The 17,726-nt window shown below is 38.3% G+C and overlaps 1 protein-coding gene across 1 annotated transcript; it reads left to right on the top strand.

The window, feature by feature from the left end:
• The first annotated feature begins 1,037 nt into the window (after positions 1-1,037).
• Positions 1,038-6,115, top strand: xkr9 (XK, Kell blood group complex subunit-related family, member 9). The gene is made up of 4 exons (XM_046877492.1): positions 1,038-1,130; positions 1,613-1,993; positions 3,571-3,773; positions 4,146-6,115. The coding sequence occupies exons 2-4, from the start codon at positions 1,680-1,682 to the stop codon at positions 4,781-4,783; spliced, it is 1,155 nt and encodes a 384-aa protein (XP_046733448.1). The 5' UTR covers positions 1,038-1,130; positions 1,613-1,679; the 3' UTR covers positions 4,784-6,115.
• Positions 6,116-17,726: the final 11,611 nt, after the last annotated feature.

Genomic DNA, 17,726 nt, shown 5'->3' with positions numbered 1-17,726 from the left:
ATCAGTGCAGTTTGGGTACACCCCTTCAAGGTAATGCATTCCATAAGGGTAAGGGCCACTTTTTAACAGGATAATGTGCCCTGCTTTTCCTCATGGACAGTCAAATATGATCCATAGAAGCTGCACCTTGCAACTTCCAAGTAAAGGATCTGCTCCTAATGTCTGGGTGCTGGATTTTACAGCACACCTTCAATGGTCTTGTGAAGCTCATGCTTTGATGGGTCATAGCGGTTTGGTGGCACAAAGGGGACCTACACAAAATTAGTCAGGTGGGTGTAATGTTATGTTTGATCTGTGTATATTAGAACTAACTTTTACCACAGAATTTGCTAAATGAGGATGGAAAATCAAAACATTAAAGATTCCACTTTCAGAATTGTCTCCTGGGCTTGTCATTTTTCAAGTATTTTATATGATATTGTTCTGAACAGTACAGTAGATGGCAGATGGCATGCGTGAACATTGAGGAAGTTTATACTGCAAGAAGTAGTTTATTGCTGTTTTTGTTCAAACCTTTATTAATTTATTCGTCTTTAGTAACCTGTTCAGGGTTATATAAATAAAAATTCACAGTAGGAAGCCAGTTCATTTCAGGGCACCATGCACACACCTACATTCACGTACTTGTACAAATGTCCAATTTCAACCTTTTTTTGTGTGTTTAATTGTGATGATTTAAATAAAGGGCACAAATAATTATAAATATTTGACTATAAAAAAATTCAACCATGTTTACATTATGCCTGACATATTTAAGCTTCAACATTTTACCTTTCAAGTACTTTAATTAGGGGCATATATTAATATATAGCTAATAAATTATTATATACACAGGTTTAGCTCTTTGGCTGTACAGTTGTTGGTGTTGTTCCTGACTTAACTGCAACATAGCGCCATTTTGTCTTGTACTATCTATACTACTGTATAATAAGCCACTAGGTAGAAATACTATAAAAGCTGGAATGCTGTCGTGCTGGGGTGTGTGTGGGAATCTTACGTCACACTGTGATTCTGACACAGTGAAACACCAAAGGGAGTGGTGATCTCCTCTTATGAGAAGGCACAGACATTCAGAGAAACTGAGCATGGCAGTTGTTTTGGAATGAAGGAGTGCGTGGGAGCCCTCTACGGTAAACACTTTTCCTCCCTATTTTAGATATGATTTCAGATGCAAAAGTTTGTAAAAGATACAAAGTAAATCTAATTTATAATATATTGTATATTGGTTACACAAAACAGTACACGGTTACACGGGTTATACGGATACAAAGGTTATATTTTTGTTGAATAGTATAGGAGATGATTATGTATATTATGAATTCATGGAAAGTTCAGCTAGTGAATGGATCGAGATCCTTCCATGCTTAAAGGACTACAAGACAGGCGCCTTTCAATGCTGCTTTCCTAGAGAACGATTACTGCTTCACACGGAGATTACGTTATGATTTATTGCAAACGATATGTTGAACTCTAGCACAGTTTTAAATCAGTGATTAATACTCGAAAGAGCAAAGTTCAGTGATTAGTCACGGTGAGTTACAATTGACAAGAACATTACAATCAGCCTGTTACTCTGTTCTACCTGTCTAACATTAACACTGTTTCTGTTCAGATTATGAAGCTGAAAATGTAGTCTGGATATCCTGCAATAACAAAACCAGGGGACCACACAACCATGGATGTTCACCGAGCGTGCCTCTGACATGAAAGCAATGGCATTTAGTAGATTCCGTTGGATCTGTACTTTGATTGGACTCATATTCTCCGTGGTGGATATTGTATCTGATTTGTTGCTGAGCTTGCAGTATTTTAGGGAAGGACAATACACCTGGTTTGCTCTGACTCTATCATTTATTCTCGTCGGATCACTGTGCACTCAAATTTTCAGCTACTCTTGGTTTAGAGATGATCATGAAGGTGAGGCGGAGAACAAAAAAACGAGCACGACGCATATGGGCTTGCTCCATCTGCTTCACATGGGCTTCTTCACCAGGTAAATTTTCATGTCAGGCTGAAATCTGTGTTTGGACAAATTGAACAGTATGACACTCATTATTATGAAAACCCCAAAGAAATTCATGTAAAGCTTCAAACATTAAGGCATCATTGTTTTGGATTACATACATTACATTCAATGAAAATTGCTCACAAATTCTTTCATTCTCGGGTGTACGTGCTGCGTGAATTACAGTGTAAGTTCAAGGAAATGCATGTGAATCATTTTGAAATCCAGCACTATCCTATCACCATCACCAATGCCTTAAAGATATGACATGCTGAGTTACTGATTAAACTGATGAAAGGACAGTGAGCCAGAGAGTCACACGATCTGCTACAGAATGTAAAATCCTGAGCAACAGAACTAATAACTCTTATAGCTCAATAGCAGAGATTGCAGATGGTTGAGCTTCAGTTTATAGACACCTTTATTTACTTAACTGAAACTTGGTAACCAGAACAACAAAGCCATCACTGAAATATGTATGGCATGAAACAACAGATACTTTTATGTACACAAATTAGCAGCAGTTCCATTCCTGGTTACATATTGCTACATTACACAATATGGACAAAATTATTCACACACCTGACTGTTCCAGCCATATGATGAAGCCAGTTGTCCAAGATTAGAAGTCACAGTGACGGAGGACATGATGAAGTGTGTGTGCTTTGAGAAGTGTAGCCAAAGTGGCCATGTTTGTATGATGCATGTTTTCTACAATGCCCGCAATGCTGTTCAACTACATACTGATGCAGCAGAGCTTAAATCCTTTAGTCTGTCCCGTTTGCTCACCTCTTCATCTGTACATTCTGTTTAAACATATCAGCTTCCAAAGTTCCTTAGATAGACAAAAATATTGTGACACCTAATATTTCCAGCTATATTTGGTTCTCCCCAAAATGATAACCACAAAGCTGGAGGCAGACAATTGTATAGGATGTATTTGGATTTGGTAACATTGTGGTGGTCAGTAACAAAGTAAATGTCTGTTACACGGAACTTAAGTAGCTTTTTCGCATATCTGTACTTTACTGAAGTTTTTCCATTTGGGGAAACTTTTACTTCAACTTCAGTAAATTTCAAAGTCAAATATCCAAATTTTTATTCAACTACATTTTGCAAAATTATTCGTTCCTTCAAACCACCAATCAGGGTAGAGTGCGCTTTGTTTTTAACTTGTTTTAGATTAGTGAAAGTTTAAAGGGAGCACTTTTACTTTTACTGGAGTCATATTTTATCAAGTGTATCTTTAATTTAACTCAAGCACATTATTTCATCCACCACTGGTAACGTTAAATGTTCACTTTACTTGAAGTAGGAGACCCAAACCTGTTCTATAATGATGATGCCCCTATTCACAAAGCAAACTGTGTGAAGATATGCTTTTCATGGGTTGGCGTAGAAGATCTTGGGTTGCCTTCTACAGAACTCTGACCTTAGCCCTACTGTACATGCGACATTCCCCAATTCTTATCCCCTTTACGCCAAAAAATAATTTAGTTGAGCGTGTGCTGAGTGATAGATCATCTCTCTTCCTTCACAGTGTCTACACTACTTCTTTTCCATAGATATTATGACCTGCTGAAGAAGAGCTTTGGTTGCGTATGGAGGGCACACTCCGGTAATGAGCCGAGTAACGAGATGAAGCTGTTTGGTTTGGCGGCTGATCTGAGCATGCTGAGGCTGATGGAGACATTTCTGGAGAGCGTTCCTCAGCTCCTTTTGCAGACATTCATCATGCTGCAGCACCAACGCACCTCCAAACTACAGTGTGAGTCATCTTTATGATTCAATGTAGATTAGTAATCATAACCATATATAAAATATAAAAAAATTAGAAAGACAAAAATAAATAAAATGTACTAGGTAAACACTGGGTACCTAGAGAAGAGACTATTGGAAATTATTTAATACATATTCAGGGACAAAAATATAAGAAAGCAAACGTCAATGATTCTGAGAGAGTTCAGACTAGCAGAGAAAGTGTGTTGGCATCTGACTACACTATATGGCATAACACAATATTTCCCAAAGTTTACACACTACTAACTTGAGACAGAGTGTAAAAAATACAGAGCAAGTACCAAACACAAGGTTTTCATTTTAAAATATTATCAGTCACCAAACTCTGCTTATCTTGCAGATCTTAGCATGGTCGTGTCCTTCCTAAATGTAGCCTGGTGCACCGTGGATTACTGGCGCTGTCTACGCAGATCGCTCCCCAACACTGAAGAAATGCCACGTGGAATTCCGACAGCCGTCTACCTGCTTTATAAAATCTTGACGATCACAGCCCGCATTCTGAGCCTCACTTTTTTAATCATGCTGACCCCCTGGAACATCCTGGTGTTAGTGTTTATCTGGGTAGTAACGACCGTGTGGGCTCACGTAGTAAAAACCAATTTCTGCACGTCACTGTGTATGGAGGAGCTTTATCGCAGTATTGTCGGGGTTGTTCTGGTTTTCACCTTTTTCAACATAAAAGGAAAGAACACCAAAAAAGAGATGAGCGTATATTACGTTATGAGCATGCTCCATAACTTCTCAGCTCCTCTTTTACTCTTCTTGTTCCTACCCAGGACTGCAGAATCAGACTTTTTTTTACCCGTTACTTTTTTCATATTAATGTCTAACCTGATGGGACTGGGATTGCTGATCGTCTACTACAATACTTTACACCCGAGAAATCAAGACGAATCAGATGCCGTGGATGGAATGGTCCCAGAGAACATAAATAATTCCTCCACTACAGGTCGTTTAGACCGTTTTATAACACTGTAAAAAAAATTAGGATGTCTATAAAGTCCAGGGAAACTACATCTGTGAATAGGTTGACGTTTGTCTTGTATGCAAAGACTGAATATTGTCCAGACTTCCTATCATGTACAAACCAGAAGTACTCTTTCAATGTAAACAACCTAAATTCCTCTCACAGATCTTATAATATGCTTGAGTCTATTTAGCAAAGCTAATCAAGTAAATACTAGACCAAAGCTAGCAGGTGAAAACTCTGTCAGCTTTGAAGGCAGTAAAATCAAAGGCAGGAGACAAATGTAAAATAGTAACCAAAGCTAATCCTCTGAGTGGATGCTAACCTCTTGAATGCTGATGCATTGTAGAGTGTAAGTTTGAGTGGGTTTAAAGACCAGTATCTGTAGGGAGCTATAAAAAAAACACACTTTAACCTGTAACACATAACCTACTGATAAAAAAGTACGTTATTATACAGCAAAATGAAGTTTACCACTGTGTTCTCTGTGCCAGTATGTGACATAAACTGTTCTTTTTATGTCATTTTTTAAAAAATAAATGTTAAATGCAGTATAAATAGAAAAAAATAATATCCTGCCTTTAGTTCCTGACTATACAGCCAGCAGACAAGAACCTAAACCCTAAACCTATTCCTTTTCTATTTGTGGAAACTGATGACAGTGTAGCACCGGTAGAAGATTCAACTTTTAGGACTATTGAAGGATTATTTATGAAAGCAACACTAAAGCACTTTACTTAAAGCTAAACCTTATCATGAATACACATTTATTGGTCTATGTAGGTTGTGTTCATTCATTTTTTTGTATTTAAAATGAAAAACAAATAATAAAGAAAATTTATTTAATTTTTTTCGGTTTAAATGTAAAATATTTAAAACACGCCTCATCTGTAGTTTCGTGACATCATATTTTTTTACTTTGAGATTTGTGGTACAACCCAAAAGCCAACCATCAGCGTAGAATCCATCAATTGCTTCACCTTAATGTTCTGCTTTCGCACAGAGAAATTATGAATCACTACTTGCCTTTCAACAGCAACAAGAGACTGACAGAAAATATGAGTCCTACACATGTTCTCTTCTTACAATGCAATGCCGTGAAATATCTTCATACACTCATTATGGAACTTATTGTTTGCGTGCTCAGCAACAATAACACAGTTTTCACTTATTTTCTGCTTTCAGCATAAAATCAAAAGCAGTAAAGGCACCATGAATCACATTTTGTTTTTCAAAAACCAAATGAATGCAAGGTACACTGACTTTTTAGCTGTTATTGCTGTATTGCTATACAGCTGCATAACTGTAAATGAAAACAGAAATAAAAATATCTTTAACTGAAACATTCACACACATCTGTTCATCTCATATCAAAAGCACAAATAAATGCATTTATTTATACATGGCTCGTCTATATCATGTCTGATTATTAAAATAAGTTAATTATGGATATCTTGCTGAAATTCATGTAAAAAAATAGCGTTGTAATTGTCTAACGTTAATAACCAAAAATATCCACTAGGTGGTGCTGTGCTCCAAAGCGATCTACTACAACTACATACCTTGGGAAAGCTGTCTTTTTTCCAGGTTGAATAAACATTTTAAACCCATTTCCATGTATGTATTATTTTATCAGCTATAAAATCACCATAATTTTCACAAAGCATTGGTTTCGACACTTTCTGTCCTAAAGCATAATTCTTTACACAGGATTTCCTTTGGAGGTAAATTTAATATAAGCATGTATAGATCAAGAAATTTCCTAAGCATGAAGCATTACTGACTATTTCACAGTAAAACCAGGTAATCGCTGAGAGTACCATGGCTGTGCCTGTGTAATATTACCAACATGCCCTGAGTATAAACTCAGTTTATAGTATTTTTTAAATATTAAACATTCGGAAATGTTGAAAATGCTACACTCCTGAAAACGTTTCTTTATCGAACATATGCAATTAGACTAAGACATCAGAATGTCTATGATTAAAGAAAAAAAGAAGCCCATTTGACCTTTGAACTGAGTAATCCCTGGATTCAGTGAGTATGTCTTTGAGGCAGTCTGCGTCATCACATGAAGGGCTAAACCATAACAAATCCGGCTAATTCTGTTTTGACTAGCCTTTAAGGAAGCATATAATCCTGCAAATAGAGAAGATGAGGAGACACAAGAAAGCGAGATGAAGTGGTGGATAAAAAACTAAAAGAGGGAGATTTGGTTGTTACCAACAAACCCCGAAGAACATTTTATTCCTTCTATTCTTTCTGTTCTCTGTTTGTAATGGCTCTTTTTAAGCCTAAATACACTCCTACAAACACACCCATGTAGTAAAGCTCTAAAGTCTTTCGGTTTTCATTTTGCCTTTATGTGAGGAAAAAAACCATTCAGATGTGAGTGTGTTGTTTCTATACATGACTACAGAAAACTGAAGGAATCTTGGTGGTGGGACACACCACATCCTGTACATCATCATCATCATCATCATTAATCAGGAATTACAGTACATCCGGAAAGTTTTCACAGCGCTTCACTTTTTCCACTTTTTCACTTTTTCCACGTCTGTAGACCTCCGAGACAGGATTGTAACGAAGCACAGATCTGGGAAAGGTTACAGAAAAAGTTCTGCAGAATTGAAGGTCTCAATAAGACACTCACTCACAGTGGCCTCAATCATCTGTAAATGGAAGAAGTATGGAACCACCAGGACGCTTCCTACAACTGAGCGATTGGGGTACAAAGGCCTTAGTCAGGGAGGAGACCGAAAACTCAATGGTCACTCTTATAGAGCTCCAGCATTTCTCTGTGGAGTGGAGAACCTTTCCGAACAACAACCATCACTGCAGCACTCCACCAATCAGGCCTGTATAGTAAAGTGGGAAGACAGAAGCCACTCCTAGGTAAAAGGCACATGACAGTCCACCTGGTGTTTGCCAAAAGGCACCGAAAGGACTCTCAGATCATGAGAAAATCTTTGGCCTGAATGCCAAGCGTCATGTCTGAAGAAAACCAGGCATCGCTCATCACCTGGCCAATATCATCCCTTCAGTAAAGCATAGTGGTGGCAGCATCATGCTGTGGGGATGTTCTTCAGTGGCAGTAACTGGGAGACTAGTCAGGATCGAGAGAAACATGAATGCAACAATGTACAGAGACGTAATTGCTCCAGAGTGCTCTGGACCTCAGACCGGGGTGACGGTCAATCTTCCAACAGGACAACGACCCCAAGCACACAGCCAAGATAACAAAGGAGTGGCTACAGGACAACTCTGTAAATGTCCTTGAGTGTCCCAGACTTCAACCGTATTGAACATCGCTGGATAGATATGATAATGGCACCGATGCTTCACATCCAACCTGATGGAGCTTGAGAGGTTCTGCAAAGAAGAATCTGAGAAACTACCCAAAAATTGGTGTGCCAAGCTTGTAGCATCATACTCAAAAAGACTTGAGGCTGTAATTGGTGCCGAAGGTGCTCCAACAAAGTATTGAGCAAAGACTGCAAATACTTATGTACATGTAATTTTTAAATTTCTTTCTTTTTTTTCTTTTTAATAAATTAGCAGATTTCAAACACACTTCTTTCACATTATCCTCATGGGGTATTGTTTGTAGAATTTGAAAGAAAATATTACATTTGAATCTATTTTGTAATTTGGCTGTAACATAATAAAATGTGGCAAAAGTGAAGCGCTGTGAATACTTTCCAGATGCACTCTATAGAGAGATTTACTTATTACACCTAACTCCTATTATTCTGGTATCCACTACAGGCACTATTCAAGTTCCCACAAATCTCAAGAAACAACCATAAAAATCTCTGTAAACCCACCTACTGACTATTCCCTGTTCTTCTGTAGTGATTTCTGTAATGCCACATGCTGACTGCATTGCAATGTAGGAGCAAAAATATCTGCCCTTAAACACTGCTAAATATGTTTCTATTAAAATATCTGTGATGTCATGAGCAATTATAGTAACAATTAGCTGGTTGGTGCTGCACTGGGTTTGGGCCGAACTGATGTTACAGATATTACTATAAGGTGTTCCCAAAGACTTTATGTATGCTGGCACCCTGTCGGCTTTGACTTTGTCAGTGAAGTTGGGTCACAGTATCATATGAATAGTCATGTGAATCAATGTGCTTGCCATATTTTCTGTTAAAGTCCAATTCAAACTCATGAAAGAGTGCTGATCCTGCCATGAAAATGATTTCAATACGTTCCATAATGCCTTTTATACAAAAGGCTTTCTTAAAGGCTATCTGAATAGAAATGTAAAATAGAAACTACGTATAAATAATTTTGGAAGGTACTCTGCTAAAACGTATTAATGTGCCATATGCGTGACAACTTTGGAGACACCTTGTAGTGCAGTATAATGGTGTTTGAACATCCCATTCCACATTTAATCCCCATCTGCTGTTATAATAACCTCCACTCTTCTGAGAAGATGGTTCACTAGATTTTGGAGTGTGGTTATGGAGATTTGTGCTCATTCAGGCACATGTTAGTAAAGTCAGGTACTAATGTAAAGTAAGTAGGCCTGGGTGCAGCTTTCTAATTTATCCCAAAAAGTTTTCAAGAGCCAGAGCTCTATATCAAGCAACTCAAGATCTTTTACTACAACCCATGCAAACCATATCTTCAAAGAGCTTTCTTTGTGCACAGCAGGATTGTTTTTTTTTATAGAATCTAAAAAAAAAAGAAGAAAATTATTATTATAAATAAAAAATTTTATGCTAGTGCATCCAGTTTGGGAAAGAACCACATATGGCTGGAAAAGTATAAATATATAGAAAACAGTTAACTTATCAGATCAACCCAATTAACATCTATGAACTCCATCTCCCAGAACACAATGCATTATGCAAACACGGCCGCCCAGGCTACATTTCTCATAGCACACACTTTGTCATGTCTACATTCAAAGTGACTTCTAATCATGCACACCTGGCTTCAATTGCTGCAGGCATTATATTTTAGACTAACATAAACACACACACAGTCTGAATTTATCTTTATTCTATTTTGCTATATTTATTTATTTTTTAAAGATTCTGTTCCATCATCTAGTTCTCTGTGCATTAGATGGATAGTTTGCTTTTTAAATAAAAAACTAAACCACATATGAATCAGTAAGTCATTGTGAAGACAAGTGAATTAATAAATATAAAGATGAATATACAGATTCATACAGAGTGGATCTTTTTCAGGTATGCTCATTTTGCCTTGTCATGAATAATTCAAGATGTATGCAGGTAATTATTTATTTACTGCTTTTATATACCGAATGCTAGTAAAAGCAGAGATTTGAATGACTGCAACTGAAACGTCAACATACAACCACCATAAATATAGAAAGCAAACTTCCGAGAAAATGCCTCTAAACCCACAAGGCTCGGTTTGTTTTCTGTCACGGAACGACCATGACAGCGTCTTCAAACCCGCAGCCACTGATAATCTCTTCTCTTCCTCAGTGATTTCCTGACTGATTGCTGCTCTGTAATGCAGTGCAAGAGCCAGAATCCTACTGCAATTTGTCCAGACACAATAAACATGCTGAGCCAGTCTTAACTGTAGCTGTTTTCCATTAAGGCTTCAAAGTCTGTATAAAGCCTTGAGTAATGTGGTTTGGTGAAATGGTGTGTCTTTAATTATTACTGCTGAGCTCACGGAGGCCAGGATGCAGATACATTAGCGGCGAAAACAATTCATAAACTTCCCAACTTCTGACAACAGGGAGCTTTGCCTCATGGTCGGAGAATTCTCCGAATCAGTGAATGAAACGGGCCTCCGGTGTGCTCCAAAAAGAGTGCTGAAGGTTCTTTAATCATAAACATTTTTTTGAGTCAGTGACAAATACAGGGGCATATAGGGTGGTATTTTGATTAGATGATCACATTTTTGTGCACAGACATTACATAGTACAAATGTGTTATGGGGCAAAATGATCTCAACAGGTCATGAAGTAATGCCTCATACCCTGCCCCCAAACATGTTTATCCATAAAGATACCACTAACTATAAACATACTTAACAATTTAACTAACAACATAATTATATTACTTATAGTATCTCATTTTACAAATACATCACATTATTTACTTAAAGGCTAGCTATTTAAAAACATATAGCTACTGCTGCTAAATAATATTAGCTAAATGTTAGCACAGCTGTACTGTATGTTCCCCTTCGGGAACTCGAACTGCGTCAACAACACTTTGGGAACTCCTCTTCTTGACCACGCTCTGAACGACGTGTGCAATCAGTCTAACAGAAAACCGTGAAGTGACCGGCGGGGTGGCGTCACAATCAGAAACTATAAAAGCACATGCCAACATTCTGTTTGTTGAGGAAGCACTCTGTGTGTGTTTATTTGACACATTTATAAGATCAGGTAAGTATCGGTAAGTCATAAAAAATCCGGAAATGGAAAAGCAAGCAAAAAAAACCAAGCGGACTTCCAGGCTGTATGTTCCTCCTTTATACCAGGAGGGGGGGATGGGGTTTTTGCGAGGTGGTAGTAGTCTGTGTCTGGCTTGTCTGGGAGTAGAGCATGCTCGGTCGGCTCTTGAGGAAGCCGATTGCTTGCACTGCGGATGCATGTCCTTGCATACGCTCCATCCCGCTCATCGAGGAGGGTGCACTCGCGACTGTTTTTTAAGGTTCTGGCCTCTCTGCGATTAAGGTCATGGGGTTTGCAGATGGACCTGGCGGAGGGAATGGAGATGGGCTTGTCCCTTTCTCCTTCCTCACCAGCCAGTTCCAGCACCTTATCACATGGTTTGGAAGTCTGCCCTTTGGTCGTTTCTTCTTCTTGTGAAGAGGGTGCGGACGCCATTTTGGATGAACCCATGGACTTGCCTCCATAGTCAGTCTAAATTGAGGAGCTCTTGGAGGTAGTTACTTGTGCTGAGTTCAAGATCAACATTTGCTTGGTCAGCAAAGACACAGGAGTCCATTAAATACATTTATTGAGCACTTCCTGCGACCCAGGTCACTGCCGGGGCCTGCTTTTTTCTTGGATCTGCACAAAGGTGTCCAGGTCCTGGTTTAGCCCTTATTCGGCCCGCCTCTTCAGTCCTAATGTCACTCTCTACTCTGACCTAGTGTGAAAGAGTGTGGTTATGGGACGATTTTCCAGGTTGAAGAGACGCTGGCTGACTCTCCCCTAGTGCTGCATTGCCCCTAAAAGCCCAGGTGGTGCCCACCAAGCCTCTTTGGACCTAATTGGGTTTGGTGGGCAAAGCTTATACAGCGGTGGGTCAAGCTGGAGGCTGTTTGCACACCATGGCGGTCTTGCAAGGGTACCAGGCAGACCAGCGCAAAGAGATAGATTAGGGAGATTAAAGGAGAGATGACATTTTAGAGCTGTGTTGTGCTACAGACCTGGAGACCACTATGGCCATAGGCGGTCTATGTCAGCCCTTGTGGCTGCTGAGAGGCATCTTTGACTGACCCTGTCTGATCTCTCCAACAGGGACAGAGCCGTTCTCCTGAATGCCCCCGTCAAGCCAACTGGCCTGTTTGGTGACGCCGTTAATATGGTAGTCGACAGGCACTCTTACCCCTCACCTTTATGAAGTGTGTGAATGTGGCTCTGGCTCCTCTGAGAGTGGTCATGAGTGGCCGCTTCGCCCAAGGTCTATAAAAAGGGCCCCAGGCGTGCCCTCAATGTCCCCAAGGTGGCCTCAGTTGCCCCACAACCAGTCGTGCTCCAGGCATTCTATCCTACTCCTTTTTAGGCCCCCAAACAGGAGAAGCTTAATCGGGTGTGTGACAAACACATCCACAGAACTGCCTTGTGAAAAATATCAGCTGTTTTCTGCTATGGTCTGTATAAGAAGGGTCTGCCTGCGGATAAGCAGACCCTCAGCTGGTGGATTGTGGACCTTTCGGGGTCACTGCTCACTCAACCCAAAGTGTGGTGGCCTCTAAGGCCTTGTTCTATATAGTGTCTTTATATGAAATTTGTAATGCTGCAGGCTGGTCTACCACAATGACCTTTGTCAGGTCCTATAGCCTTGACATTAGTGCCACTCCTGGCCCATCTGTCCTTCGACCTAGCTGTGCCCATTCCTTCATTTAGCTAATAGATAATGTTATTTATACCAAAATGCTTCTGAATTCTTGAAAGGAATCTCCAGTCCTTCCTACCAGAGTGAAAAGTGTGCGTATGAAGAAAAACAAGCTAGCATGTCAAATTGTCTGCTTTTGCTAATCATGGTGCATTCCAACTAGAACCATAACCTACTGATCCCTGTCACTTAGCAAAAGCAGGGAATTACTTCACCTCAAAAATAAAGATCAGTAGAAATTAAAAATATCTCACATATCATGTATTCGAACTTTCTTTCTTACATACACTCACACAAATGCTCGCTTAATTTGGTTTATTTGTACAGTTCCACTACCCAGACAGTTTATACAGACCCATTTGTATTAAAGGGCTTAATAATAATGCATAAAAGCCCAATCAGTACGTTCTAAAAGTACAATACATGAAAATAAACAGTGAAATTGGTGAGTTATGAAGCTCTGCCTGTTACACACGCGTCACATGACAGAATAAATGAAAATAGTCGCCTGTGGCTATTTAACCTTTTTATTCAAAATAAAATTGTACATACTTGCAAGGAGGTTTATTTTGCTAGAGCATTATTTTTGGAGCGATTAAGTAAGGTTCTTTCATTAGCGGTTTAGCCCAGACGCATGCCAACTTAAACTTTTAACTTATTATTTCAGCTTCACCTTGTTTTTAAATCACGACCTAATAAAACTGATGTGAATATTTTAGCATGCTTGTTTAAACAGACGTCCAGCTGAGGCCCTATTTTTAAAAAATGTATGATTAATTGTGGTTTAATACAACACATATCTTTATTTTGCACCGTTATCACATGATTGGGATGTTCACTATAGATTATTCATGCATACATGTTGCTGTTGCACATTAGCAGCTGTTTCTCAAAATCTGTAGCCTTGAACAAGCATGAAACGTATTAGCTGTGTTCAGTTTCATTACACACTCTCTGTTCCACATCATATTTCACTTCTACAGACAAAATTCACAGTCCCAAATAAAAATTATGCTACACTACTTTCAAAAACTACAGTTATTAAATATGAATTACTGGCTCAATGAAGAATGTGGAAGGATCCAGTGCACTTTTTTGGAGTTATAAATAGATTTGATTTAAATTTGATGATTGTTGAGTGTTTTTAAGATGTATTAAAGATGTATTATTTATTATATAATGTATAATATTATTCATATTTATTATTTTTAAGTTGTTTCAAAAATGTTATTTAAATATATATTTGTTTGTTTGGCTTGTTATCCATTTATTAATTTCTTTTAAATAATTTGGTAGTTTGATCACAAATTTTCGCAATCATTGATTAGTTAGTTTGTTTGTTTGTACATTTATTTATTTACTCATCATTGTTTTGTTTATGTGTTCATTACTTTATTGATTTGTTCATGTTTCTGTTGTCATTCCTTGCTTCATTCATTTTATTATTTGGACATATTTGATTAGACATTCAATTGTTTGTTCATTAATTCGTTCATTCACTTATTTAGTCGTATATAAAGTTATTTGCATGCATTTTAATTTGTTCACATTTATTTATTTACTCAATATTCATTAAATTAATTGCTTGATTGCTCATGTGTTAATTTATTTATTTGCTTAATAAGTAAGTATTCATTAATAATTTATCTCCCAATGTATTTGTTCATTGGTCATCACCTATCCATTCATCTATCCGTCCATCCGTCCATCCGTCCATCCATCCATCCAACCGTCTGTTTGATTTTGTCCTTTCATTTGTTTGTTTGTTCATTTATTATTTTTTTTAACACTAAACACATTGTTTTTTTTTTTTTCAGTCCATCACTTTTACTTTACTCCACACTTTAGTCACACCCCTCATTTGAACCCCTCCCCTTTCTCTAACACTTCAGATTTCTAACTCAAAACCCTAATTTTAACAACCACTCTACATTCATCCCTCACTCTAAATATTCCCCCACCCCAAACCCAACTAACTGTCCTGTCACACCCCTTACGTTAGCCTCACCCATTCCTCCTCCTTTCACTAACTTACAGTCTAATCGCACTTTTAATTCTAACTTCTCTAATTTCTCTATTTTCACTCCTAAAGTCTTCCACCCCTTTTATTTTCACCCATTATTACCCATACCTCTTCCCATCACTAACTCCACCCCACATTCAAACCCCACCCTTACTCTAACTCCTTATTACCATAACCCCAAACAATCATCTGGCCAGACCCTTTTTTTTTTTACCCTAACCCATACTTCCTCCCATAACTAAATTTACCCCACAATTAAACTCTACTCTTCATTCTAACTCCTCCCAGTACCCTAATTCCACCCCTAAAGCCCCCACCCCATCTTTTTAACCCTCACCTATACTTCCTAACATCATTCAATTTATCCCACAATCTCCACATATTCCACCCTTTAATCTATATCCTCCCAGTACTCTAACCCCCCTGACCCTCCCCCAATCTTATTTTACCCTCACCTATACTTCCTCCCATCACTAATTCCACCCCATATTCTAGCCCAGTGTTGGGCGGTCAGGGCCAGCATGCCTTCTCTGCTGTCCTAAACACTATCAGAAGCACTGACCTACATTTACAACCTAAATTCTAATATCTGTTCCATGAAATTGTATTAATTTATTCCCAACAGTCTATTTATTATATTTCGTAGCGTTTCTCTTGGCTGAACTGCTTTCAGTACGTGTATTTGATGTTAGATTTTTGTCCATTCAGATTTCATCCTTTATGTACTGCCATGTCAATCGAATCTGCCCAGGGCCTGCAAAGTCAGTACTGCTGGCCTTTTTACCTTAGTCTATATAAGTAATAAATCTGTTTCTTTAACCAATCAAATTTAAAATTTTCCTCACAGGCCAGCTAACTGGCCCAGAATAGCGTCAGCATTTTTCCGTCCTCTGATTAGTTGGTCAGTGGAAAACTGTTACAGCCAAGTTTGACTGGCAAAACACATCTGTAGCGTGCTGCACACATTAATACATCTGAGTTAGACTTTTTTTATGCCTGAGGAAGAGAAATTGATTTGGTCTTGAACATACTTAAAAATCCATTTTCAAGAAAAGGTAGACATTGTGAGGAGAGATCGCCCAACTCCGAAGCTAGCTAGCTTGTCTCTAGCTCTTGGAAAGGGTTTTATTGCCACTTCCAGACCAGTGAATACGAGTGGTATCACTGGCTTACAGCCTCTGAGGAGCGCTGCAAATTATGAGTCTGCATCTCTGGTGAGTAGGTTGTATTTTATTTACGTTTATTTCTCACTGACGGTCCAGGTTCCAAATGCACGGCCCGCCACTGTTCTAGCCCCACCCCTTACTCTAACCTCACCATTAATTCTAACCCCACTCCCACTATTATAGCCCCACACCTAACCTTGACCCCATGTCTAACTCTATCTTTAATTACACACAGTCAATTATTCTAAAAGTGCTGTAAAATGAAGATCATGTTCACTACTATAAAGGTTGTTCATTATGATCCTCTTTTTTTTTTTTCAGTGTCAAACAACATTTTTGCAACAACGGTGCCAAACTTTGTGATAAACCTTCAGGCTCGTTCTTCATCATCATTCCCATCTTTTCATTTTGTTTTGTACTGCTGTGTGTCTTATTTTCTGCCTTAATTGCATGCGCTGTGCCTCATGGTCTCCTCTTGCACAGAGACAGAAAACAGAAGCCGTGTTCGTGCTGGTCATGCTGTGGCTCTGTAAGAGTCAGAGGAAGATGGATGATCAGGGTGTGTGTGTTTATTTGTGCAGAGCTGAAGTTAGGGGGACGGGGAGGTGTATAATGTATGCAGTGCTTACAATCAGCAACAAAACAAGATTACGAATTATAGATGAGGAAAAAGAGAGAAAGAGGGAGAGCAAAAAGGAAGCCAGGTTTAATTAATCTGGACATGCACCACGTTCTTTTGTGTTTATCTTCTTACATCATTTCCTAAAAAAAATACCCAAGCCATGGAAGCCATCAAGCCTGCATTTTTTTTTTGTTTTTGAATTTACAATCTTGTGATTAATTACTACTTCCAGGCTAACTGTCATAGCTTTCCTTTTTAACTGGGGGTTATAATGTTGAGGTATTCCTTGCCTTACAAATACATTACCACACTGTATGGAAGACAGATGATTTAAGCTTTGCTTATACTGTATCTGCAAATTAAAAAAAAAATTACACACAGTTTTCGCAATCATCATACCTCAGTCAAGACATGTCAGAGGTTCACTTCTATAGTTTTCCACTGTAGTTATAAACTTGTAGACCTAGAAACTATAGTATCATACAAACATTGTATGCCTATAGAATTCACTATATATATATATACTATATATATATATATATATATATATATATATATATATATATATATATATATACTATATATATATACACTATATTCACTATATAATATATCAATATTAATTATTATTTTAAGCAAAATTTCTATCTAAATAAGCTCGAAGCATGAAGTGTTTACTGTTTTTGTGCTGAAAAAAAAAACAGCTTTCTCCTCGATTTAATGAACGGTAGCCTACAGATTGTAGCTTTATAGATGACCATCTGTCTTTCAGTCTCAGTGTCTATTTGCCTAGAATAAGTCTAAATACTGTATTAGGAATGAAGCGGGTGTGTGGCAGTTCTTTGATGCTGGATCTTGTGAAATTAGTTCTACATTAAGCCAGAGCTAATCTGATTATGAACCATGATCCATTCAGTCTACTGTAAAAAAAAAAAAAAAAAGTGTGACGCAGCAGCGTAGTTTTGAACTCGATACTGTGCCGAAACCCGAGAGACGCACTAAAACATTAGCCCTCTTTGAAGTGATATTGTAGCCCATCTGCACTGTAGAAAATGGGCTTCAGGAGGA

Source organism: Silurus meridionalis, chromosome 21 (genome assembly GCF_014805685.1).
Source record: "Silurus meridionalis isolate SWU-2019-XX chromosome 21, ASM1480568v1, whole genome shotgun sequence".
NCBI classification, from domain to species: domain Eukaryota; kingdom Metazoa; phylum Chordata; class Actinopteri; order Siluriformes; family Siluridae; genus Silurus; species Silurus meridionalis.
Note: the sequence above shows the minus strand (reverse complement) of the source record. Positions and strands in the feature narration are given on the sequence as shown.

Bases quoted from the DNA above. Each gene is read 5' to 3' on its own strand.
- xkr9 (XM_046877492.1), top strand. From the start codon at position 1,680: ATGTTCACCGAGCGTGCCTCTGACATGAAAGCAATGGCATTTAGTAGA. The intron at 1,994-3,570 runs GTAAATTTTCAT...TCTTTTCCATAG, and splicing joins CACATGGGCTTCTTCACCAG to ATATTATGACCTGCTGAAGA. The intron at 3,774-4,145 runs GTGAGTCATCTT...CTTATCTTGCAG, and splicing joins ACGCACCTCCAAACTACAGT to ATCTTAGCATGGTCGTGTCC.